Below are 26,055 nucleotides of genomic sequence, written 5' to 3' on the forward strand. Positions count from 1 at the left end.
CTAGGTATCAGCACAGGAGAACGGGGCTCAATCTTTTCTCCAATTTAAAAGCAGAATTTCTTCTTTGAAAAGGTACAGCGATCCCCATAGGGAAAGCACAGCCCATTTGTTAGGAGATAGAGAGATACTGAAGAGCTGAGGTCACTGCAGGGGTGTATCTAGGGTGATGTCAGCTTTCAAACCTGACTCTGTCTCCACTCGCTGGCTAGGGAGCACAGCCCATTGGTCCTGAGTCCCCACTGGCTACATGCTAGGAAATTACTACTTACCTGATAATTTTGTTTTCTTTAGTGTAGACAGAAGGCCTCAGCTTCCTGCCCTTGGCTGCTGAATGATTGTGTTAATGGTCCTCCTGTGTGGCTACATGTTCTAGGGGATTACGGGTAAGTGTTCATCCAGTCCCTAGCCGTGTTAATGTGCTTATTGTCTGAGCTCAGTGTTTCATGGTGGCTGAGAATTGAAATGGGTATATGTTTTTTATGCAAACGTTTTGCTAGTCTGTCACAGTTGCTTTGAAAGAGAATACTGGCAGGCTGGATGTCACTGCAGGAGTATATATATACTGTGATGGCCGTTTGCTGGGTCTCCATCTACTGCTAGAAGTGCAAAGCCCACTGGTCCTGAGCCCATCTGTCTACACCAAGGAAAACGAAAAGATCAAGTAGTAATTTCTCCATAGATTACACATCAAAACTATAAAAGTAAGGAGAGAGAAAGCAGAACGTTTTAAAGCATATTTCTATGTTGGTTTCTTAAAGCTCTCAAAACTTTACAAAGAAAAACTTTACAAAAGATTTATTTACCATTTTGTTTACAGTAAACTTTTTTTTGGTCTTACATGCTATCCAAGTTTGAATCATTCCAAAAAACACATTTAAAATAACTCATTTTAACTGCTTGATAGCCAAAAGAAAGACAGATCTGATGCTTTAGTGCTTCGCGAGGGACTGACTGAACTAGGATAAAACTAGGGAGCAATGCTGAAACTTAATCTGCAGGAATGACCCCAGAGGCTGAGAAAGTAGAGCATTTACAAAAATGTTACAGCAATCTAACCTTACATTTATGAGTCTGTCCTTTTCTAGTCTTCCAACCTGCAAAACACTCTTCAACATGGAGGGCAAATAATGGAAAATCTACAGCAATCTCAAACAATTTTCAGAAATATGGTTTCAAAACGGTACCAAGCTCAATATTGTCAAGAAATGTGATGTTTCCATCTTCAAACAGAAAATAAGTCTGTACAAACAGAACACAAATGAACAGAGTACAAAACCTTCAGGCAGTTCAAGTAGAAGTTTATACATTGCTGTTGCTTCAATATTTGGGTCTCTTCACTTCCACCCTGAAACAAGAGGAGAGAAAAAGTAGTTAAAATGAATTTCGACACATGCTCGAGTCCAGGGCCCCAGCACAAGTCTGTAAACGAACAGCCGCTGGCTGCATGTATTGAAACTACAGGGAATTATTATGCTTGTGCTCCAAAATACTAAGACCACCTTTATTTCATTCCATATCATGGGACATCAATCCATTTTACCTTGCTTCCATTTACCACTGCTTCATGAAGTCTGAATTTCTGGGTGAAATAAACCACCAGCAAATATCCCCTTGCCCAACCTCTAAACAAGGTTCAAATCAGATCACCTAGCTTGCAGTCCTTTCAAATGCAATAACCAGGCAGACTGCACCCAGAAAGGAAGGAAAATGGTTCTTACTTGCTAATTTTTGTTCCTGTGATACCACTGATCAGTCCAGACAAGTGGGTTTTGTATCCCTACCAGCAGATGGAGGCAGAGAACAAAAGCTTTGTGGCACTGCTCAGAGAGAGTGCCACATGCAGTCCCTCAGTATTGACCTGTACCCAAGCCAAAGATTTAGTCACTAAACCCCTTTCCAGGGCAAACCGGTAACTCAGGGTTGGAACCTCATGAACTGGAGCCTCTCCTACTTCCAGAGAACAAAACAGTCTGATAAGTACTTAACTCAACATATTTACAATTTGCAAACATTTCTGAAATACGGTTCATCAACTATCAGGAAATTCAGTCTTTCAGCAGCGAAGGGGTGGGATCTCTGGACTGATCTGTGGTATTACAGGAACGAAAATTAGCAGGTAAGAACCAGTTTTTCTTTCCTGTTCATACCTAGATAAGTCCAGACAAGTGGGATGTACCCAAGGACCCCTAGACTGGGCAGAAACCTGAAAGACCCACATGTAGAACACACTCAAAAGGTCGCATCAACCTCCGCTTGAATGTCCAAACAGTAATGCTTGGTGAAAGTATGAAGCGAGGACCATGCCACAGCCCTTCATGTTTCCTGAGGAGACACTAACTTGCACTCTGCCCAGGAGGCTGCCTGCGCTCTTGTAGAATTCGTTCTTAGGCCTACTGGAATTCTGCGACCCTCACAGATATAAGGAGAGCAAATAGTTTCCTTCCGCCATCAAAAGATTGTGGCTTTAGAAGCTTTATCTCCTTTCTTTGTGCCACCGAACAATACAAAAAGGTGATCCAATCACTGAAAACTGTTAAGGGACCTTCAGATACTGCCGCACATCCAAAAAATGCAGCTATCTATCCTGAGACGAATCCTTAAACCACTCCGGAACGGCCGGAAGCTCTACCATCTGATTGATATGAAAGGAGGAAACCACCTTCAGTAAAAAGGAGGGGACCGTTTGCAACATCACCCTGTCATTAGAAATACGTAAAGAGGGATCCCTGCAAGACAGCGTCTGTAACTCCGAAATCCATCTGGCTGAACATATGACCACCAGAAAAACTTTCTAAGTCTGATCCTTCAAAGACGCTCCCTTTAAAGGCTCAAATGGGGCCCTACAGAGCACTTGCAGAACAAAGTTGAGGTTCCAATCCGGGCATAACTTCCGAATTGGAGGACACAATGCTTGACTCCTTTCAGGAACTGAATTACATCAGGATGAGAGGCCAATGACCTCCCCCGCAACTTGCCCCTAAGTGAACTCGAGGCGGATACCTGAACGTGGAGCAAGCTATCGGCTAGACCCTTAGATAACCCTTGATGCAAAAAGGCTAAGATATGAGGAACATCCACAGTCAGGGGATCCAGTCGCTGTTTACCAAGACTCAAAAACTTTCCAGACTCTGACGAATGCCAGAGAAGTAGAGGGTCTTCTAACTTGGAGTAAAGTGGAAATAACTAGTTCTGAATATCCTTTCAGGTGCAACTTTTGCCTCTCAAAAGCCAAGCTGCGAGACAAAAAAGTGATCCTCCCAATACGAAAATATGGTACCCTGTCAAAGCAACCCTGGCAGGTGAACTAACCTGAGGGTTCCCCCTATTGCGAGATGCACCAGGATCCATGAACCACAGTCACTGCAGCCACTCTGGCACCACATTCCCTGGATGAGACTATGCCCCACAAAACTCGACTGAGTGTTCATGGAGGGAATACATATAGTAGGACTCCCGTCTGCCAAGGACACACTAGAGCATCCAGATCCTCCATGCCGACTTCTCTTCTGCACTAAAAAACTCATCGCCTTTGTGTTGGCATGTGTTGCCATGAGATCCAACTGGGGAAGCCCCACCTGGCACAGATGCGATCCTAGGCTTCTGGGGACAACTCCCATTCCCCCGGATCTAGATATTGCCTGCTGAGGAAGTCTGCTTGCAAGTTGTCCATTCCTTCGACATGAGAAGCCGCTATTCCCTTGCGGTGAAGTTCTGCCGAAGCAAACAGCTACTGAGTCTCCAGAACCACCAGGTGATTCTGTCCCTCCTTGACAACTGATGTACACCACTGTCGTCGCATTGTCTGAGAACACACGAACAATCTGACCTTTGATCTAGTCAACTGACAGACCAGGACATCTCCACTGTTGACCAAAGACTTTGGACAAATCGCCCTAGACACACCTGCCCCCCCAACCCTTGAGACTGGCATCCATAGTCACCAAAGACCCAGCCCAGGGCCTCTGGATCCACTCCCTTTTCCAGGTTGTGACTCGAGAGCCACCATGAGAGACTGGATCAGGATTCCCCTAGAAGAGGCAAAGGCAGATGATACTCCTCCGACAACAGATTCCATCTGGACAAAAGCGCCTTCTGTAAAAGTCACATGTGTGCAAAGGCCCATGGAACCAAATCCAATGTAGAAGTCATGGATCCTTGGACCTGCAAATAATCCCAGACTGTTAGGACACAAACATAGCAAGTGTATTACCTGCGCCTGTAACTTCGACAATCTGTCTGTGGTCAGGAATGTCCTGCCTTTCTGGGTATTAAATAGTACCCCCAGATACTGCGCCTGGGTTGGAACTAGGTAACTCTTCGCCACATTTATCACCCAACCCAGCAAAGTCAAGGGGACCATAACTCACTGAAGGGACTGAACGCACTCCTCCTCAGTCTTTGCTCGAATGAGCCAATCGTCCACATACAAATGTACCAAAATCCCCTCTTGCCACAAGGCTGCCGCCGCCACCACCACCTTCGTGAAGGTTCGGGATGCTGTGGCCAAGCTGAAGAGAAGACCCCGGAACTGAAAACGCTGTCCCAGCACCATGATCTGAAGAAACTTATGAAGGTCCTTCCGAATAGGAATATGGAGGCAAGGCTCTGTCAGGTCCAACGACACCAAGAATTCTTCTCTGTGGACCAACATAACTGTGCGCAACGTCTCCATATGAAAACATGGAACCCGCAAGGCTATGTTCACCTTTTGCAAATCTAGAATGGGACGAAAGGTGCTCTCCATTTTGAGGACCACGAAATAAATGGAGTACTTCCCCTGTCCCTGCTAGACCAGTGGGACTGGTACTATTATGTTTAAACTTAGTAACCTCTGCAGTCTCCCTCGCTGCTTCTCACTTGCTTCGAGACTAACAGTGGGACTCCAGAAAGGCCTCCCTGATAGGGTGTGAAAATCCTAGAGCATAGTCATCTCTTACCACCTCCAGAACCCAACAGTCCAAGGTAATACAAATGTCCCTCTCACTCAATCAAAATAAAACTGAAATACTCTATTTGTAACAAATCCTCACCTGAACCTGACCTACATCTTAATAATTATTTATCTAGCAAAACAACTTTACTCAATGTAAGAGACCTTGGAATTAATGTAGACTCTGAAATATCTTAAGAAGCACATTAACAGCATTATAAAAGATGGCTTTTTCAAACTTCAAATTCTGAAAAGGATTAAACCCCTCCTTCACCATTTTGACTTCTGCATGGTTACTATTTACCAAAATAGACTATTGTAATATATTGCTCCTTGGATTATCTGCTTCTTCCATTACTCCTCTTCAACTTTTACAAAATGCGGTTGCTAGATTATTTAATTATCATAAAAAGTCAGATCACATTTCCCCAGTTCTCAAATTTCTACACTGGCTACCAATAATTTATAGAATACAATACAAGACTTTATATCTTATTCATAAAGCTTTATACAATAAGTCTCTGGATGGATACAACACTCACTTTTCAATCATCAAAAAGAACTTTACGTTCCACAAACACTGGCCTCCTCGAAATTCCCTCTCCTAAAAGATACCGTCTCATCTCAACAAGACAACGTGCCTTCTCAATTGCTGGCCCAGAACTATGGAATTCCCTACCAATTGATTGATTGAGCCTTCTTCACAATCTTTTAAAAAAGAACTGAAAACATGGCTTTTTCAAAAAGCATACTCAACATGATAAATCGTTTTATTCTTCTAAGAACATAAGAAATTGCCATGCTGGGTCAGACCAAGGGTCCATCAAGCCCAGCATCCTGTTTCCAACAGAGGCCAAACCAGGCCACAAGAACCTGGCAAGTACCAAACACCAAGAAGATCCCATGCTACTGATGCAATTAATAGCAGTGGCTATTCCCTAAGTAAACTTGATTAATAGCCGTTAATGGACTTCTCCTCCAAGAACTTATCCAAACCTTTTTTGAACCCAGCTACACTATCTCATTTTAACTATTTCTCATTACTTCTTTTTCACACATTTATTTTTTCTTCTCTTTTTACATTTAGTCTTCTCACTGTTATGATTATTATAACATAACATTTCTAACTTTTTGTTATATGTACACCGATGTGATGACACTAGTTGAATATTGGTACATAAAAAACAAACAAATAAATAAATAATAGTGGCCCACTCCTCGTAAAAGCTGGACAATCTGCCCCCCCCTACCGCTTCTACGGAGGAAAGTGCGGCACTGGCTTCCTTGTGTTGACTTTCCTCATCCGGTCCCCTGACCGGCAACATCCCTGGAGGAACCGTGGGAGTCCCGAAAGGACTGTTGTTGTCACAACGACTGCTTTGTTCCTGAGACAGAGGATTTCTTGCTTGAATGGAACAGTTGCAAATCTCAAAAGCAGGAGCGGGACGGGAAAACCTTCTTGCTGCTCCTCTTATCCTCAGGTAACCTGTTCCCTTTGGACTCCCCCAAAGTCTTTATCAACTGATCCAAATCCTCCCCAAACAGGCGTTTCCCTGTAAAGGGAAGATTACACAACTGGGACTTGGACCACATGTCAGCTGATCAACTGCACAACCACAAAAGCCTGCAGGACTGCCACTGCCAAAACTATGCTCCTGGCTGAAGTGTGCACCAAGTCATAGAGCACATCCATCACATATGCCACTCCAGCCTCCATGGGACTGAAAGCCCCATTTGAGGCCTGTTCCTGAGCTTTCTGAACCCAGCGCAAATAGGCCCTCTGCATCATAATGCCACAAATTGCGGCAAGGAGACTCAAGGCAGACTTTAAATATCTGTTTCAACTGAATCTCCAATTTGTGGTCCTGCACATCCTTCAGTGAGGCTGAACCCGCCACTGGGATGGTTGTCTTCTTGGTATCCGCCAAAACTGCAGCATCCACTTTAGGCACTCTTTTGAGCTCCAAGGTCTCTTCCATCAATGGGAAAAGCTTAGCCATAGCCCTGCCAACCTTCAAGCCCACCTCCGGGAAGTCCCTTTCCCAATTCAGCAGCTTCTGAATTTTCTTAGGCACCAGGAGGACCACGTTGCCCCATCAGGACTGAATTCATGCCTTCATTATCAGACTCTTCCTGGGCCACCTTGACCCCTAGTTCCTCCAACACCTGGGGAATGAGGGAACACAGCTCCTCCTTCTTAAACAGGTGGACCACCCGAGGATCATCCCCCTCAGTCACCGGTAACTCATTCGGAGCCGCATCTGTGTCCACAGGGTCCTCCTGCAGATCATCAGAATCATCCAAATCCCTGGATTGGCCTCTGTTCCTGCACAGCCCAGGCGTTTTAGCTGATCGCTAGAGCCTCCTGAAGACACTACCTTTGGTTTTTTAGAAAAGCGACTTGGCTGCCTATCTCTGGGTTGCTTCCCTCCTCGCCAGGAAGGCCTTAGGCAGGAAGACACGTTCCAGAGAAAATTCTTCTAGATCCTTGGCCCCCTGACCGAGCAGGTTCTCATCAGGCTCTCCTCCCCCCCCCCCCCCCCCCCCCCCCCCCGTCCTTTCTTGGCACCCTGATCCACAGGTGAAAGAGGAGGAGGGGAGTCTCTGGGCTCCCCAGAGGTCGAGGGTCCCTGCCCGCAATCCTCTGCTGGCATGGCTGAGCCCTGTGATCCCCCCCCCCCCCCCCCCCGAGATCGCAGCTGTGGCCCCTGAAGACCCGAGGGCCCTTCTATCAATAGTTACTCCCGCAGAAGTTCCCTCTTCTCCTGCTGCACAGCCAGTACAGAGGGAGTGTGCATTGAGTCTTGTGGACACTTTGCATGCCATCACGTACAGTTTTGGCGCCATAACCCAAGTGGCTGCTAAAGAAAAAATATTCGTCCTGAGCGCACTAAAGAAAAAAAGCAGGACGCACACGCGGCTTAGGCGCCGAGCCGCACTGGCCTGAGCGGCCCGCAGAAAGCCTTCTTTTCCCTGGATCCCCTGGCAAATAAAAGGCAAGGGTGACTCTCTCTCTCTCCCCCTCCTGCTGGAGCCAACAGCTCCCAGTGCCTAAGATGCACTGACCATCGTCCCAGACTGAAGTTCCTGCCTTCAGACAAACCACTCTGCTAAATCTTTCTTTTAAACTGAATACCAACTTAAAGCACAGGGTTAATGTCCTTGAAAAGGACGGCAGCTTGCAGGTGGAGACCTCGGAGGTAACGAGGGAGCCAGGCACCTGGCTAGCAGGACCTCCGGAAAGCAGCGGCTTACAACCAGGCCGAGGTTTCCAGCTCCTCCTGAGCGATGATTCAGGAAGGAACCTAACACCTCCGGGAGCCTCAGTCCAACCTCTGAACTTCCCAAAAATCTTTTTGTTTTTTTTTTGTCAGACTGCAGGTTTGCACCTCTGCCATCTGCTGGAGACAGAGAAATACCGAGGGACTGCAGGTGGTACTCTCGGTTATGTAGCAATGCCTCAAAAGCTTTGTTTTTTGCCTCCATCTGCTGGTAGGGATGCAAAACCCACTTGTTTGGACTGATCTGAGTATGAACAGGAACCTAAAATTCAGTCCTCTAGATCAGTGGTCCCCAACCCTGTCCCTCGGGGCCCACTAGCCAGTTGGGTGTTCAAGATATCCACAATGAATATGCATGAGAGAAAATTTGCATGCACTGCCTTCATACCATGCAAATCTTCTCTCATGCATATTCATTGTGGATATCTTGAAAACCCGACTGGCTGGTGGGCCCCCAAGACAGGGTTGGGGACCACTGCTCTAGAGTCTAGCAATGATAAAATAGTGCTGGTTACTTTTAGCAAACGTCCAGCTTATTTGCTGTTGTTGGAGGAATAACAGAATATAATAATTCCAGTGCTGTCTTCTTAGAGAATATTTCAGGGTTTATTTTCAGTTTTCCAAGCGACTCTAGTTTTGATGAAAAAGTGCTCACTGATCCCACCAGAAACAGAAGTCCCCCCTCTGATTTACAGGGCAGGTATTGCCAGTGAAAGGCTCCTCACAATGCACCCGAATTCCCCGGGCATAAAAGGCCACGAGGTGCGAGACCAAAACTCCGGGCCCTACACTCTCTGCAAATTCTGATGAACTGGGCACCAATTCTGATGCTGACGTTTTTTCCCTTCTACGTTTGCCAACAAGAGTGGGCTGTGGTAACATTTCACAGGCATCAGGCCGCTAATGACTTCTGGTCACCGACAAAAAAAAAAGCTTCTTCTGTTGATTCGGCGAGCATGGCCAACGTGTAGAAACTCATTCAGAGCCCGACTAAAGCTTTCACTACCTTCTGAAAGTTCATGAGTGCTAGCAAGGAGCAGACAGAAAGTGAAAGAAACAGCAAAAAGCAATTCCTAAAGAGGTTCCATTCAATTATTTGTTGTACCAAAGGCCAAGATCCCAATAATTCCAACATTCACTTCCAAGCTTTCTCTGTGGGAACAGATTGTACTCACCCATCAGCCTCCAGCTTCTTTCTTTTCTCAATTATCTTAAAAAAAAAAAAAAAAAGCCAACACACCAATTAAAATTGGGTTTAGACTGCAAAACTCTAAGCACAGCTCAGCATATTATCAGGAGAAGCCTCAAGCTTGTTTTAAAATGATATATAATTAAGCATAAAGATATCCAGAACCTTTCTAGTCCATTTTGGGAATAATTGTGATTCTAGAAGGTTTGCTGGAATAAACCCAGTTTCTAGCCCCAGTACGATCCCAGTAAGCATTCCTCACCGCACTAATCTTCTTCCACTGCCGGTCCAGCTCGGCCTTTTCGTTGGTCTCTTTGAAACGGCGGGTTTTGCGGCCTTCTGACATCTTGATGCCATATTGGAAAGCGGCTCTGCAGGGAAAGATGAGCAGAGCAGGCTCAGCCTTGTTTCTAAGTGCACAGCTGGCCGCGGGCAACGTGGACAGCAGCTTATGACACTAGCACTAGAGGAAGAGAGGGCGGGGCGTGCACTGCCAATCTAGAATCCAGTGGCTCTGTCGGAAATCCACACTCACTTTGGCAAGGCCTCCTTGTTGTTCATGTATTCGCTGTACTCTTCCTGAGTGTCAAAGTCCCAGCGTCCCAAAGGCCCCTTCTTGTTACCCTGGAACAGAGACGGACTTCTTTAGGCTCCAGCATGGAGAAGGAATTAGCAGGCAAGAGAGCTGGGGTATATTAAAGATATTTAGCACAGAGGAGAGACTGCTGTAAAACAGAGGTTGGTGGGAGCTAGGGAAAAAAATCACTGAAAGCTTTTCTGAAGCCTTCGAGTAGCCGTACTGACGCTGGAGAAGTCTGGTATCGTTGTAGGCTGTGACGAAGGGACCTGCGTAGCCTCCAGATCACAGACTACAACATTTTTTTTTTTAAGCAGTACAATAAAGTATCATAACCTATAAGGATTCTTAAAATGTCAGTGCCAGTCTGCAGTACACAGGAAAAGGCTGATAAAACAAGACATTATCGGGTACGAACTACAGTATCAATATCAATCCAACCCTCAGTCCTCTCTCTGTAGGGCCAGGCTCAAACTTGGTAAGAAAGCTATGGTTTTCAATACCTGATCCATTTTACTGTAGTCTACTTCCTCATCACTGTCCACAGCCATGTCATCCATTCTGCAAAGGGGCAAGATGAAGTCAGAACACAGCAGGAAGAGCTAATTAGAAACATTACTGCTGCTATCAGCACCGTTAACAGTAATCTGGATTCTTAACACAATAGCAAAAGATGTGGTTAAAAGTCCCCCCCCATCACAAACAGACTGTATGTTCCCGTTTGTGCATTTCATTAAGTGAACTTTTTGGTTTTGGCAGCTGTCAGGTGGTCTCATTGAGCCTCAATGAGATAAATATCTAAGTCTCCCCCACCGATCAGGAAGCGAGGGTCCTTACGTGGCTGGGTAACACTCGGCGTAACTGTTGGACATTCCAAAGAAGTCTCCCAGCTGCTTCTTGTCTTCGTGCTTCTTTAATGTTTCCGATATTAAGGAAAAACGCGGCCATAAACAACTAAATATAACTGATAATATTCTCAGTCGGCTAGTGCTATAGAAGTGCTGCGTATTAGTTTGGACTGCCAGTACATGGGAAAGAAAGGTTCATGCTAAACTAAGGCCGAGTGTCTGCAACGCAATACCTGGCTTACAAGTCAGTCGCATACAATGTTGCCTTCAGGATCAAAGGAAACAATAATTTGGATTTTTAGTCTGCTTTTCCAAATGATCTCAAGGTGGCTTACAGCGTCGTTATTCGAGCTCCATAAGTCCCATCCCCGAAGAGCTCACAATCGAAGTGGGTACCTGCAGCCCCAGGAGATAAAGCGACTGCCCAAGCACAGTGAGAGACGTGGGATTTGAACTCGGATTTTTGGAATAGTAATGCACTTACCTACTTCAGCTGGAGCTACTGCTGGACTAGCAATCAAGCTCTAGCATTAAATAAAACATTTTGATATTTACTTTACAATCCCAGACAAAGTAGCTTTTTTTGCTTTGTTTTTAAGTGGGAGGAAGGCAGGCACACAAGGAAAACATCTGTGTTCTGAGGCAAAACAGCGGAGCCTTTCCAAAAGTCAGAAGCTAGGGATGTCTTCTATGTACAACATGGTTTCTATTAATATCACCAGAAGTTAAGACAGGGAACATATATTCTGCATGCACATTCCCCAAACTGACACCCCGTCACTCCCCTTCCATGCCTCCATCATCCCTCACTTCCCCCCCCCCCCCCCCCCAAGTACTCCCTTTCAATCATCCACTCACACTCACATCCCTGCCCAGCATTCCTGACTCCCCACATTCTCTTCCCTGTGCTCCCTTCCCTGCTTGACTCTCTCTATCCCCTTCATCCCATCTCCCTGCCCAGCATTCCTGATCCCCCATATCCTCTTCCCTGTGCTCCCTTTCCTCCCTGCTTGACTCTCTCTCTATCCCCTTCATCCCATTTCCCTGCCCAGCATTCCTGACTCCCCACATCCTCTTCCCTGTGCTCCCTTCCCTGCTTGACTCTCTCTATCCCCCTCATCCCATCTCCCTGCCTGCCCAACTACACTGACCCCCCTGTTTTCCATCCCTTCCTACTCAGCAGCCCCTCCACCCTCTCCATTCCACCTTCATCTTCCCAGCATCCCCAACCTCCTTTCCCCCATAGGGTGAAGAGAGCAGCAGCATCGCTCCCAGACTCAGCAGGGGGAAGAGAAAGTTTGCGTCCCATCAGGCCCAAAACAGCAGGAGCTGGCACCGTCTTGAAGCAAGGACTCGGGGGAAATTCCCAGTGCAATCACATTTGTGTCAACTCCAAAGGATATGGATCTGCGCCCTCCCAGCCAGGAGCTCCAGCAAAATTCTCATTGATAGATTTGATCAGATCCTTGGCCGAGCCCGGTCCTGTAAGAAAACACAAAAAAAAAAAAAAAAGTGTTAGATTTTGCTAATACGACAGGCAAAATGGTCCCAGTCCCCTCCCACATCTTACAAGAAAAAGGACTCTTGCATTATGCCTAGGCTTCTGTATTTTCTGGTGTGGCGTTTAGGCCCAGTCGGTGGCCCATCTGAGCAGGGTGTTCAACACAAGGAAAGGGAGGAACAGTTCTGCACCAGATTAACTGACGTAGCAAGCGCAGGTGGCGAGAAGTATTCTTATTCAGAACTTACCTTTCTCAGCTTCTACAGGCTAAAAGAGAGAGAAATAAAAAACAGTTTGTGAGTGCATACCACAGCAATACTTAAATTATACAAGAAAACGCCAATGTTTTTCTTAGATTTTCTCTGTTTTCACGTATTATAATCGTGGGAGTCGAGGTGGAAAGTCCAATCACCCACACAACAGGAAAGCACAAAAAGAGTTGGCAGGAACTTCAAATGTCCCAAACAGTCAAAGCTGTTCCTCCAGACATTTAATGGCTTCATCAAGATCTCGGTGATACATTCTCAACTGCGTTTATAAACTGCGTCGAAAAGAGACCAAATCTTGATAGCGACATTCAAAACTGTGAACGCAGCTGAAAATGTATCACCGAGATCTTGATTCCTTTCTTGCAATATAATCACCTCATTTATCTTTTTTTTTTCAAACCAAGAAAGGACAGGACAGGCCTCTTTCTAACAAACACCACCAGCAGCAGCAAAGGCCTCCAGCACATAGACGGAGTACTCCACTGCAGAGCGAGTTTTAACCGGGTGGCACAGTATGTGTAAAACCCTTCTGACTGATCTCTGCAAATACAGGCAGCTTTGTACACCCCCCCCCCCCCATCCCCAGTCCTGGAAGCCAACAGCCCACGTCCGGCAACAACAGACTAGGGAGAGGAGAGAGGAGAGAGGAACGCTGCTTCACTTTCACTATCTTTTGACCAGATTTCCCGTGTTCTCTTTATTTAGACGTGGAGTTTAGCACTGTGCCTTGCTCCATACTAGAATAAGGAACTCAAATCATTTGAGGGCTGTAAACAGACTTAGGGCCAGATTCATTACGGCTTTTCTCCCATTTTGTGTCTATGGGGAAAAATCCTTCGTGAATCAGGTACTTAGTTTGCAGATCAAATACATGCAAATATGACAAATATTAACTGGGAATTTCTAAAGGACCAGAGCTGCTTACAGGTAGGAGGTGAGAGACACCTCAACCTGGCACTGCTGAGACAATACTACAGAGGAACCTGTTCACTTACAGAAGCAGAGATGGGAACAATTATTAGACCATTCAAAAATAAAACCACCAAAAAACAGTTGTGTAAAAAATAGTGCAAATGATAAGGGATGAAGGCTGGAATCTTAAAACCCTAAGCGGCCCTCTAAAAGATATCATCTCTGTCCAACGGCTTTGTTGCTTCAGGCAGGTTTGAAGCAGGGAAGAGAATCACATGGACAAACCATTCCCTCCGCCTGAATTCAATGCCTTCCAAACAGAGCCCTACAGCACTTCCGTACCCTTGACCGCACACAAGGGTCCCCAAGAAGTCAATCTGCTGAGAACGTCCTTCTCTGAACCCCATATCCCAGGTTTGCCGGTTTTCATTTATAAACCAGAATTCTGCTAACTCTGAGCAGCATGGAGTCAGATACACTAAGATATACCACCACCACCCCTAATACACTTCTAAAGTGCAAGTCATTTTCCAACAATATAAAGCATTTCCATGGAAGGATACGGGATAGAACAGCACAACTTGATGGGCCTGTGGCCCCCAGCGGTTACCTCATCGTCAGCCTTGGGCTTCTCAAAGTAGCTGTGTCTCTTCTTTTCTTCATCTTTGTCTCGTTCCCGCTCTCGCTCCCGCTCCCGCTCCCGTTCCCTGTCCCGCTCCCGGTCTCTTTCCCGGTCTCGCTCCCGTTCCCTCTCCCGAGCTCGGTCCCGCTCTTTGTACTTTTCCCGATCCTTCTCCCGTGGAACTTTCACCGTGGTTGGCACATAATCTCCAATGTCTTCAAAAATACTGCGGAGAAAAAAAGACACGTGCTATTCACGCTTAACTCAACATTCTTAAAAGCCACTAAAAGAGAAATCATATTCCGAAATGGAAAAATATGGAGTGACAAAATTAGAAAATTAAGCCCTGACCCAGGTTACTTAGGGAAGATGTGAAAAGCAGAGTAAATCATGCAGAGCTCTGGGCATGGGGACAGTAATAACCAGCATCGCAGCCCAGTACAGAGCTAATACCATAGGACAGACAGATGGCAACTCTGTTCAAATGCATAAGAAAACAAAAATGCTGCACTCCACTGAATATCAGACGTACTGGAGAAATTACTTACCTGATAATTTCGTTTTTTCTTAGTGTAGACAGATGGTTTGTGCTCTCCTGCCAGCAGATGGAGACAGAGTCAGGTTTCAAAGCTGACATCAATGTGCATATACTCCTGCAGTGATCTCAGCTCTACAGTATTCTCTTCAAAAGCCACAGTGGATTCACCCCATTTACTGGCCAGCTTTCCCAATTTGCTCCCGAATAAGAGTGATCCTTTAAAGGGCATCTTTGTAAGATTAGCTTTGGAGGTTGCTTCAGCTGACCAATTCCGCAGCCACCATCGAGGCCTCTGGCCAAAGTACAGACTAAATCAGAGCCTGCATCTGCTAAACCGGCGGCAGCAGGTTCCATAATTGCTCTGGAATTCACCCCCGAGCCATTAATCATAAACGAGCCACCAGAGTGCAACAAAGTGCGAACTGTAAAGTCATTGCTACAGTGTCTAAGGATAGACTTGATCCGTCTATCAAGCACATCTTAAGGCCACTCTTCCCTCCACTGGGATAGTTGTTCGCTTAGAGATGCACAGCCTAGTGAATCCACTTTAAGAAAACGCAAACGTTCTCTTACCGCTGGGTCCAGAGGGTATAGAGCGTCCAACACCCTGCCCCCTTTAAAACTTGCTTCTGGGCATCCCATTCCAGATCAATCAACTCCTGGAGGGCGTTCATCACTGAAAAGTAGCAGGAGGCTTTCCGCAAGGAAATCAGAATGGGATTCTTCTTTGGTTCCGTCATAGAATCCACTCCAGGAACTCCCAGCGTCTTCAGGGTTTGGGAAACCAGGGCCAGCAATTCGTCTTTATGAAGCAACGATTACATGGTCCGATACGGTTCCAATCCAGGGGGGATTTCTCCATCTTCCAAGGAATCGGGTTCCTCCTCTTTGTCTGTGCCATCCGAGTCCCTGCCAGGGATATCCTTGGTAAGGCGAGGCATACCTCAGGGTCTACTGGTAGGAATGGGAAAGTGAGGGGACATCGGCTGAGGCTACGCCCGGACAGGGGCAAGTGAGGCAGTAGACTGCACCTGTATGAAGGCTTGTAGCCCCTGGAAAAGGCAGCCGAGTCCATGCCTAATCCAGGAGGTGGAACCAGTTGAATTTCCCACGCCCACAAATGACCCAGTCAAGGGGATATTGAGGTCCGGTGTACTTCCAGTTAAGACAGTGACCAACTCGTCATCCGAATGGGAGGAGCCTGGCTTAGCAAAGTCCAAGGAGGCTCTAATATAGCAAGCAATGCAGAGAGCAAGGCGCTTAGGCTTCTTGGTTGGCTGTGCCATTCGCAGCGGTAGATGTGCACGTACAGCCTGTGCTTGCAGCTCTACCTGTATCGCGCGCTTTAAAAGATGTATATGTAGGTACGCACCCAATGGTAGACGCACAATGTGTGCACTGCCGTACTGATGCCCTATGGAGGACAATATGGTGCACCCACAAACGCGTGCAAGATGGCGCCATCATGGCCTACCATGTGGTGTGCCGATCAAGTCTACAGCGGGGCCTAGCCCACTGGCGGCTGCTCAACCCGTGTGGAAGCCCAATTCCCCTTACCCCCAATGGAAGCGGGAACGACATCGGTATGGCGCGCTAAGCATGGATACAGAGGGGAGACCTACCGAAACTCCCTCTAATTGTCTCTGAAATGGGATGAGTACAGACACGGCTTCTGGATTCGGGGGGAGAGGGCTTTGGCCGTGACCGCTGCACTCAGCTTTCTGCACCCACTGTCTTTCAGCTGCCTAAGCAGCAAAGTCTATGCCGGGAACAGGCTTCCGGACCAAGGCACACCTCTGAGGGATCTTGGAAATAGTCTCAGGAATTCTCAACTGGGGGAAGGACCTTTTAGGTATCGCTGCAGAAGAGAAGTGCTCAATTTTTTTCAATTTAGCATGCAGAATTTCTCCTTCCAAAAAGTACAGCAATCCCCATAGGGAGAAGTACGTCCACCATCTGCTGGAGACGGAGAATACTGGGGAGCTGAGGTCACTGCAGGGATATATGTACAGTGATGTCAGCTTTGTAACCTGACTCCATCTCCTGGCAGTGGAGTATAACCCCTTGGTCCTCAGTCCATCTGGCTACACACTAAGAAACTCCTAATAAACAGCGAGGGGAAAATGAACTGCTACCAAGAAGAATGTACTTGAAAAATATTTATCAATGATAAAGAAAAATGATTTAAAAGAAAAAATAAAGTTTATCACTCATGAAATACATTAGAATGGGGCTGTGATTGAATGCTAAAGCACCGATTCAAGTGTGGCAGTCACTTGTAGGTCAGGGTGATCAGTCAGAATGTGAAATAGCTGTTCTGGAGCACAATTGATTGGTCCTGAGTCCGCCTGGCAGCACACTAGGAAAGGTTTGATTGTACTTTTTTGGTTGTGTTTGTGTACATTCTAACTGAAATCAATAAAAATAAAAATGCACAGGGAAAGATGTTACTTAATGAGAGAAAGGGAGGTGAGAAAAAAAACAAAACTCATGACCTCAAACTAGATGCCAAGAAGTGGACCCATGTATTCTGGCACAGAATCAGCGGAAAAAAAAATCACCCGTGTGCCGATTCAATCCATCTGCCCGTCCAACCACAGGCAGAGCCGCTTTCCTCAGAGCTGGCAGATCAGGTGGAAGGCAAACCACTAACTTTGACTTGACCCCTTTCCAACAGACTGGCCTTGAGTGCTAGAAAAACCCAAGCGTACAGACAAGCCCAGCCCAACCAATTTCAGAATATTTGAGCAGCTCCACAACAATAAAGCACATGGTATTGCCAGAGGAAGAGAGGCCCACTTACTTCATGTCTGCCTCTGGGGCTTTCTTTTCATCCAGCTTTCCTGCAAGGACAGACAAGGAATCGGTGAACTCACCAGGCCTCTCCCCCCCCATTACGGACTTGCTTCTTCCCACCTCCCGTGCAGAGCCAAGGCAACCGGATAAAGACGTTTCAATACAGTTTCCCCAGCCAAAACCGTGCTGGTACAATCTGCAGTCCATGGTTGTAGGAAACATATTTTCGAGAGGACAGGAACTGCGTGGCAGCACGGTAAAGACATGGAGCTAAAATGGGTCGCTGAGCACATACAGCACTAAAATGCTGCACTGTACACCCTGAAAAGGAAGATTTCAAGGCAGTTATTTTCTCTTGAGATTTCAGGGCTCCCTGCCCACCCTTGCAGAGCAAATCAGAACCTACTACAGGCCCGCACAGCTCCCTCCTGGCCTGGGAAAGGGGACTGAAGACATGCGGAGGAGGAAGTGAGCACGCCAATCTTGGAGAAAGCAATGCTGAAAGAGTCATTTTCTTCGGTTGAGTGCTCTGTTTTAGTGCTATACATGCTCAGGGGGCATTTCAGGTTCAGCAATGCTGACAACCTGGGGGAAAAAGAAAAACAGCCACCTCTGTGCCAGATAAAGGGATCAGAATTGAAACATTCTTCCCAGTTGCTCTTGCTCTGTAACAAACCCTGACTGAGCTATTTAAACTTTGCAAGCTTTCGCTCGTACACATGGTGGCTGCACGGGACAAGTCTCCTGTTCTCGGGCAGGGTAAAAACAGAAGGCAATTTTAACTATCACCTTTCCAGTGCAGTTTTCCATGACTTTATGGACCCATTAGATTAGCTCGCAGATTCTGAGTATTTCAGTTACTTTGATGAGAACCAGCCAGGGAAGCAGGACAAAACACAGGAAGCAAACAGACTAGAGGACTGGGGCCTGGCGTTACCTTTGTCTTTCTTCTTCAGTTTCTTATTGCGGGTTCCCTGCCTGAGGTAGGAGAGGATCTGAGTCAGTTTGCTGATTACGATGTCATTGGTTGTAAGAGTTGTCTGAGCCTGCGAAACACACAGAAGATCTGCTGTGAAAATCACGTTTCTTCAAAAGGATGCGGATCCTTGTATTCACCTTTTACTCGTAGACTAACATCCTTCAGGCTTTGCTTCCAGACAGCTAGGATAGCACTTTCCTTTAGTTAGAAACCTCTCTCATCTGCAGGTTCCCCCTTTCCACCCCTCCAACAGGCAGGCGACTCAAAAGAGAGTCCCAGTGCAGAATGCCACGGCTGTGCCACAGATCGGCTTTCTAAATGAAGGGTACGAGCTCTACTCTTGGGGGGGTGGGGGGGAAGGCCAATACTGGGTGCGATGTTCCGAGCCATTCTCTGCTCCTGCAGAGGGGCCTACTCTTAACTGCTCATGGAGGACACAGTTTGTATGACAGAAACAGTAAAGGGTTAAAAGCGCCAGTGAGGAGGAAGCAAAGCGCTTCCGACAGGAGCTACTCCCCTCCCCGACTACGCACAAGCTCCTCAGGGAGGCTGCGCCACGCTCTTTACCTCCATGGTGGGACAATCGGCCTTGCTGCGGATGAGTGTGGTTGGAATGTCTGTATCTGCGTACTCGTCGTCCAGATCCACCACGTAGGCCATCCTCCCGGGAAGGAAGAGCTCATTCCGCTCGTAACATTTGTTCCGGAACAGCATACGGTACACATTGCGACCTAAGCAAGCAGAAGAAAGAAGGTGACAAATGATGGTTTATCACAACAGAGCAAGGTCTTCAGAGATAACCCAAGAGAATATTTCTGAATTCCACAGTAAAAAGGTCCACCAGCCAGCCTTCCCAATCACAGCATCTCTTAGCACAGGTATCCTGTCATTCCAGACCATGTCACAGGTCTAAGAGAACAGTCACCCTACAGACAGGAAACAGCCATGGGGCAAATCTGCAGCAACACATGCAAGAAAAGGAATTTTTAAATCTTACCCAGGCGCGTCTTGAATTCAATTTTATTTTCTGGATCTTCATCTTTCCTAGATTAATAATTAATAACAAAAGTTATGTTTCTGTTTACTATTTCTTGATTAAATCGCAGCTCATTGCATTTGTTAAGCAGAGTTAACAAAATAAGACTAGCTAAAATATAACATAAAACAATTAATACAAATAGCGAATCGGATCAGCAGATAAAATAAATACAAAACAAGTAAAACAAAACAAAACAAAAAAAAAAAAGACAAAAAAGGCAGAATAGTGAATGCAGCATGACTTTAGAGTTAGCCAGAATCATATTATGAAACTAAGTAAAATGTAAGGCTAAAAACAAGTGGAATTCAACTGGAAAAAAGGCTTGTAAAAACAGATGAGTCTTAAGGGCCTTCCTGAATTTCAAATAATCTCTCTCGAGGCGAATGCTAAGTGGTAAGGAATTCCAAAAGCAAATTCAATTCATTTTCTTCAAATATCATAACTTTTAACTGACAAATCAGATTTTTATGGGTAGTCTGGATACGGTGGCATGACCGAAGTATGAAAAAAGCAATCCATTGTCTCTCCATCACCCCAGCACCTCCCCCTCCTCTCTCCCTCCCATAGAGACAGCACCCCCCACTCAAATGCCCTTCCCCACCCCCCATTCCCATGCTGGCAAGTCCACCCCAATGCCCCTCTTCCTCCTTCGCACCCTCCCACCCACGTGGACATCATTCCCCAGCCCCCTCCTCTCTCAGGCAGGTTGCACACGCCAGTGTCCCTCTTCCTTCCTACCCATCTGGGCATCATCCCTCAATGTCCCCTCTCTTTGGCACAGGCAGCACACCCTAAAAGCTGTCTCCTGTCTCTCCCCATGTATACAATCCACCCCGGTGCCCCTTATCCTCCCTATGAGAGCATCAGCCCTCTCTCAGGGAGGCAGCACAGCCCATTGCCCCTCCCTCCCATGTAGGTATTACCCTCATGCCCCCTCTCTAGGGCACACAGCGCACTCCAGTGTCGTCGTCCCCCCCCCCTCTCTCATGCAGGTAACACTGTTCCTCCTCTTTATCCACACCTTCAATTACTTACTTTGTCTCCTTTTGTGGCTTCTCCATCAGATCTTCCTCTTCCTTCTCCTTGCTTGCAATTTCTGCTCGCACCTAACAAAGCAAAATTTAGATTGGAAACCCTACTCCTTTTACGGCACAGAATCGAATGTTGACCACCTGGTTTTAGAGATTTAGAAATCTACAAATGCAACAGGTACACAGACGCACCTTGCTGGAAATGTACTACTTACAAACCAAATCGAGTCCAGAAAAATGGTTGCGTTAGCACAAATCCGAAACACAAACGCAATCCCGCCTTATCTTCAAGGCTTCAACTTCAGCTACCGACATCATGCGTAAACAGTAGCTAGGCTTGCAATCTGGATAGGTGCTACTGCTCTCATTTCAAATGTCTGCTAATTCAACCATTTTTCTGTGTGTGCTACAGAGTGTCCGGTAGAACATAAGAAAATGCCATACTGGGTCAGACCAAGGGTCCATCAAGCCCAGCATCCTGTTTCCAACAGTGGCCAATCCAGGCCATAAGAACCTGGCAAGTACCCAAAAACTAAGTCTATTCTATGTAACCATTGCGAATGGCAGTGGCTATTCTCTAAGTGAACTTAATAGCAGGTAATGGACTTCTCCTCCAAGAACGTATCCAATCCTTTTTTAAACACAGCTATACTAACTGCACTAACCACATCCTCTGGCAACAAATTCCAGAGTTTAATTGTGCGTTGAGTAAAAAAGAACTTTCTCCGATTAGTTTTAAATGTGCCCCATGCTAACTTCATGGAGTGCCCCCTAGTCTTTCTATTATCTGAAAGAGTAAATAACCGATTCACATCTACAGCTCCTCTTCGACATAAGAAATGAGGGGGGATCTGGAGTTAACGAGTTCTCATCCTTAGCTGGCTCATTAGCTTTGCTCCTACCAGCCGAGTCCTCACCTTCTGCAGCAGAGCAAAATCCAGCCCTTTCACCAAGTGAGTGTGCTCCATGTCACCACCCAAGAACTTGGATTCCTGGATCAGCTGTCGCCTTTTCTCTGCTGCTGATTTATCCCTGGGGATGGAAGTGTTAGAGTGTTACCCAGAGAGGGTTCTCAGTTCATAATGTAATGGGAAAGGAACACAATATGGGGGCGCTTACGCCTCAGCCGTGGGGCCCACTGCTCTGTAGTTGGCAGTTGTGCTAATCAGCTCAGTTTCCTCATAGTCCTTGTTGACGCCATCTCTCCGTTCCTTGGCCCGATCCCTGTACTTCTCGGCCAGTTCCCGCTCTCGCTCAATTTCTTGCTGACGCAGTTTTGCATAATAGCTGTAGACAGCGAAAGGTTTACAAGATATTTAGGCTTCAGGTATAGACCTGCTTCAAAAAAGCATACATGGCATGGCACGGTCAAGAGCTGCTAAAAAATCAAACTTTGGGATAAGAGAAGAGGACGCCTGCTCGTAGTTCCAATTCTGAACTAACGAATGGCATTATCAAACGCTGCCTAGGGACACAGAGTTACCCAGTGCAACTACAAAATATGAGAGAGATAAGGTGATAGCTAAAGATCATTGCTTTCAAAAATAAGCCTTCGCATCTATAAAATTAATCTAGCATACAAATGCATCAGGTTCATGATGAAATACCACACAAGCATTATAAATAACTGCTTTAATCCATACTATTCATCTGAACAGCATTGCTAATGTTTCAAAAATAGAGACTTGGGGGGAAAATGCTCTCTTATAGTGATTAAGAAAAAAAAATGCACATTAAAAATGATTTCACTGTCCTTTAAAGGATTTTGCTGGAACATATTGCTGGATCTAAAGGCACAGACTAGAGATCAGCCTTCCCACTGAGCTGAAGCCATTTCCAAGTTGCTTCCTTCTCTGTGTCAGCGAAATTGCTCTTCCCGTTTCTCCTTGTGGTTTACCTTTTTTTTTTCCTCCTCCGAGCAGCTGGATCTTCATCCTCGTTGTATTCTCGGGGCATCCTGAAAAGGATAAGGAAGTGGGTGATGTTCAACATTGTGGCTCAGAAGAAGAAAGCCCCACAGATAAAAGCCTGGTGGTCTCTGTTACCCCTGTCCGAGGTTTGACATTCCTAGACCAGCTGCTGAACTTTCTACTGCCTGCAGCTCCCGGGCCTCTCTCACCCAGGTAATCACCATGAAATGTGACCCTCTGCTGTTTGTAATAACTAACCACCACCCTTTTTTTAAAGCAGATGCCTGGGAATGGTCTTTTTTGCTCAGTGGAACAAGACTACAGCATCCTGTTTCCCTGCACAAGTAAATTAAAATTAAGTCAAGAAAAAAATAAATAAATAAAAACTTTCCTGTGCTCGCAATATATTAAAATCACGGTTCGAGTTGTACCTTGACTGCAACCCCATAGTATGAGGTTGGCAGCAGAATAAAAATTCATTTTGACATTTCAAGTTTTGTTGCTCACAAGAACATTTCTGCTTAGGCTGAAGATGTTCTACTCGTATTATAGTTCCTCACGGTAACACTTGCCGTTCATAAAACATTTCCTACCATACTTTTACAATGGAAAACTATAGTTCAGATATGGTCCAAGCTCCTGGTGTATGTTTTGCAGTTGGGATGCGGTGCCTCGAGGCCACTTACTCATGGTGGCGAGATTTTGAAGGTGGTGCTGCTGATGGTGTAGACCTGGGGGTCATAAGCAGCTTCCTGAAGTCTTCATTGGTCAGCTTGGATCTAAAAAGAGTGCACAAATGTTATCACTGAACGGCACATCACCCACCACTTTTGAACTCATTTGTTTAAGCTAATCTATCTCCCCCAGAAGTGGTCTCACAAACCTCAACGCATAAAAATCTTCACCAGCTGTTTTAGGCCTTTCAGATATTTTGAAAGTTTTCTGATTTCTTATAAAAAAAAGCTTTAGTTGGAAGAGCAGTGAAATGGATAGGGGCAAGGTGGTTATTTCAAAATTGCAAGGGGCTCACACTCCCATGCTGCACCATAAGTGTGATTTCACTGCACAGAGCTGATGGAGGCATATAGGAATGTCAGGCACAAAGAAAAGAAAATTAAAAAGGTATTGATTGTTTTGGCACTGAATTAATGTAGAAAACATTTGAATGCCAGTAACAGAAGAATGTGATCTATATAGTTACTGGTAACAGATGATATAGCATTAGTTTAAATAATGCTAGAAACAAAATCATTTACCAAGTAGTCAACAACCCAAGGGAGGCAGAAACTCTACTTGATATAGAGAAAGCATGATTAAAGAGGCACGGAAAACAAAACCATAACACAGTAGAAAAACATGCCTGCAGTGTATGCAACTCTATCTCATGCGTATTCATTGTGAAAACTTGGCCTGTTTGTGGCACTTGAGGACTGGAGTTCGCCATCACTGGGCTGTGTCAATAAAACAATTCCTTTTCAGCAAATACCCATTCCAATGTAACTAAAAAGCACTGACTTTAAGCAAATAAATCATAGTCAATGGATAAGAATTTATCAAGCTACTCAAAATACCTTAATAAATTGATTCTACCTTGGCTCTCCTACCTTTCTGTTTCCTAAAGCTGAGAGAAGAAAGCTGTAATACTCACTGAAGTGAATGATGATCTTCAATCTCATGGCCCTCAGGGGCCAGAGGGTTTGAAAATATGTCAACTAGAAGGAGGCAAGAGAATTATTAGGGTAAAGTAGCAAAGCAGAGAAGCAGTCATAAAATCAAGACATGAGATATGTGATATGGTAAATCAGTTTTAAATAGCTACATTTAAACTGGTGCTGGGAATTACAAGCATATGTTCAGGCAATTTCCACATCTTTTGCTTTTGACAAAGAACAACCACTACATAAACAACAAGCATTAATACTAATTAACATTTTATCTTTTCATAAGAAAGAATCCGGATCGCTACACCCTCCTGAACACTTTATATCTTAGCAAAACTGAGCTAGCAAATATCTGCACTGCATTAAAAATAGATGCTTAAAAATATCACTCTGTGAAATTTTTATTAGAACATAATGATGTCTAATACTTGTCCTCTAATCAATCTTTTAAAGCTGATCATATAATTCAGTAACTGCAAGTACCAGGCTCCTTTCCCTCCATTTCATGCATCACCTTCCTTTTGATCCTACTCTATATAATCTGTCTGCTTTCTACAGTTATTTAACATACATACATAACCAGTGCTGTTTTTCTAGAAAGGTGCTGGTACTCAGATGGGCCATCGCTAGAGAAATGTACCCCACTCCCTACCTCCACAGCACGATCCTCTCTCCTTCCCAGCAAATGGAGGCATACGACAGCAGCACATTAATTTATCTGCTGGTGCCTCCTCTACCTCGATCATGGCATGGGGAAAGCACCAGTGGGGAAAGAAGGTTGAAAGAGAGACGAATATCTCTCTTTCTCTGGATCCCCTCTCCCCCTCCCCGTGTTTTTCTCATATTTAGATTTGGGAAATTGTACTGTCATGATAAAATGTGTATGTGTTTCCAAATACATAAAGTAGTAAAAGAAGAATACAGAAGAAAAATACATAATAATGCCAACAATAATAATTAAAATTACAGGGTACAGAATGGTTAATAGTAAGGACAATTATCCGGTTCTATGTTGTCCCTGGTCATGTCATACGCTACAGGATTAGTGCAGCAACTCTACTGGTCAATGCCCGCAGAGAAGAGCCCTCTGCTTCCTGCTCTAGACTCTCCCCTCTCAGGCAGCAGCCTGCATTCATCAGAAAGGGAGGGGGTGGCCCTGGAGCAGACAAGAACTACTGTGCTTCCTCATCCAGTCCCTCCTCTCCTGTCATTTTCCTGGGGTAAAAAGGTGCCCATACTGAGTGTTATAAAGTACGGCTGAAAAAAAGTTCAGTACATAAACTGCATTTGACTGTAGCAGCAGACAAGCGCTCAACACCACAATCAAGTTGAATCATTACTACTATTACTCAACAATCAGGCTCTAGGACCTGGGTCTTGTCACACCTGATTAACCTTAGTTGCCAAAATCGGGATGGACAGATTATAAAACTGCGATCACAGGTACATGGGCAGATCCTGCGGGCTCCAAGGGCAGATCAGTCCGACCCCAGCAAGAGATGCCTGGAAAGGGTTCCTGCTCACCATTAAGCCCCCAAACTGCGCGATTCCCTGCCCTCAAAGACCTGCAGGGACCCAGGCCAGAGCTTTATGGTCATTTTGTAATCGCTGCTCGTGTTTACGCTTCGGCCATGGGACGGATCCTATCCGTTTGTCCCTCGCTTTCAGGGCATCCGGCCCGGGGGCCACTCACCATCTCTCTCCGGCATCTTGGCCTCGGTCAGGGGTACGAGCTCCCACCACAAACAGCAGCCAAGCCGCGACTATTTCCCATACAGCACCGCTCGGCGAGCACCAATCCACGGCAAGCTCGTCCCTTTCCAGCCCCCACCGCCCTCAGTTACTATGGGAACGGCCGCAGCATTGGGCAACGGAAATGACAATTAGACAGACTTGGGTTTTTATTGGTTATTAGGGATCACAATGGTGTCCGCCGGCCTCGCCGTTGTCTTTCGACGAGGGGTGGTGGGGG

The 26,055-nt window shown here is 45.8% G+C and overlaps 1 protein-coding gene across 3 annotated transcripts; it reads right to left on the reverse strand.

The window, feature by feature from the left end:
- Nucleotides 1-780: 780 nt before the first annotated feature.
- Nucleotides 781-25,947, reverse strand: IK (IK cytokine). Of its 3 annotated transcripts, none has more exons than XM_029583934.1 (20): nt 25,777-25,947; nt 24,071-24,134; nt 23,109-23,201; nt 22,411-22,469; nt 21,632-21,803; nt 21,430-21,544; nt 20,517-20,587; nt 19,440-19,486; nt 19,010-19,173; nt 18,401-18,509; nt 17,471-17,510; nt 14,118-14,355; nt 12,575-12,593; nt 12,229-12,307; nt 10,815-10,895; nt 10,481-10,538; nt 9,936-10,024; nt 9,663-9,771; nt 9,387-9,421; nt 781-1,345 (listed from the first exon to the last, which is right to left on the reverse strand). In XM_029583934.1, the coding sequence occupies exons 1-20, from the start codon at nt 25,790-25,792 to the stop codon at nt 1,318-1,320; spliced, it is 1,686 nt and encodes a 561-aa protein (XP_029439794.1). In that variant the 5' UTR covers nt 25,793-25,947; the 3' UTR covers nt 781-1,317. The 3 variants fall into 3 exon arrangements, with proteins under 3 accessions (XP_029439794.1, XP_029439795.1, XP_029439796.1); XM_029583935.1 differs by having other exon boundaries at nt 21,632-21,799; nt 22,410-22,469; nt 25,777-25,943; XM_029583936.1 differs by lacking the exon at nt 25,777-25,947 and having other exon boundaries at nt 21,632-21,801; nt 24,071-24,120.
- Nucleotides 25,948-26,055: the final 108 nt, after the last annotated feature.

This window comes from Rhinatrema bivittatum, chromosome 18 (genome assembly GCF_901001135.1).
Source record: "Rhinatrema bivittatum chromosome 18, aRhiBiv1.1, whole genome shotgun sequence".
Classification (NCBI taxonomy): Eukaryota; Metazoa; Chordata; class Amphibia; order Gymnophiona; family Rhinatrematidae; genus Rhinatrema; species Rhinatrema bivittatum.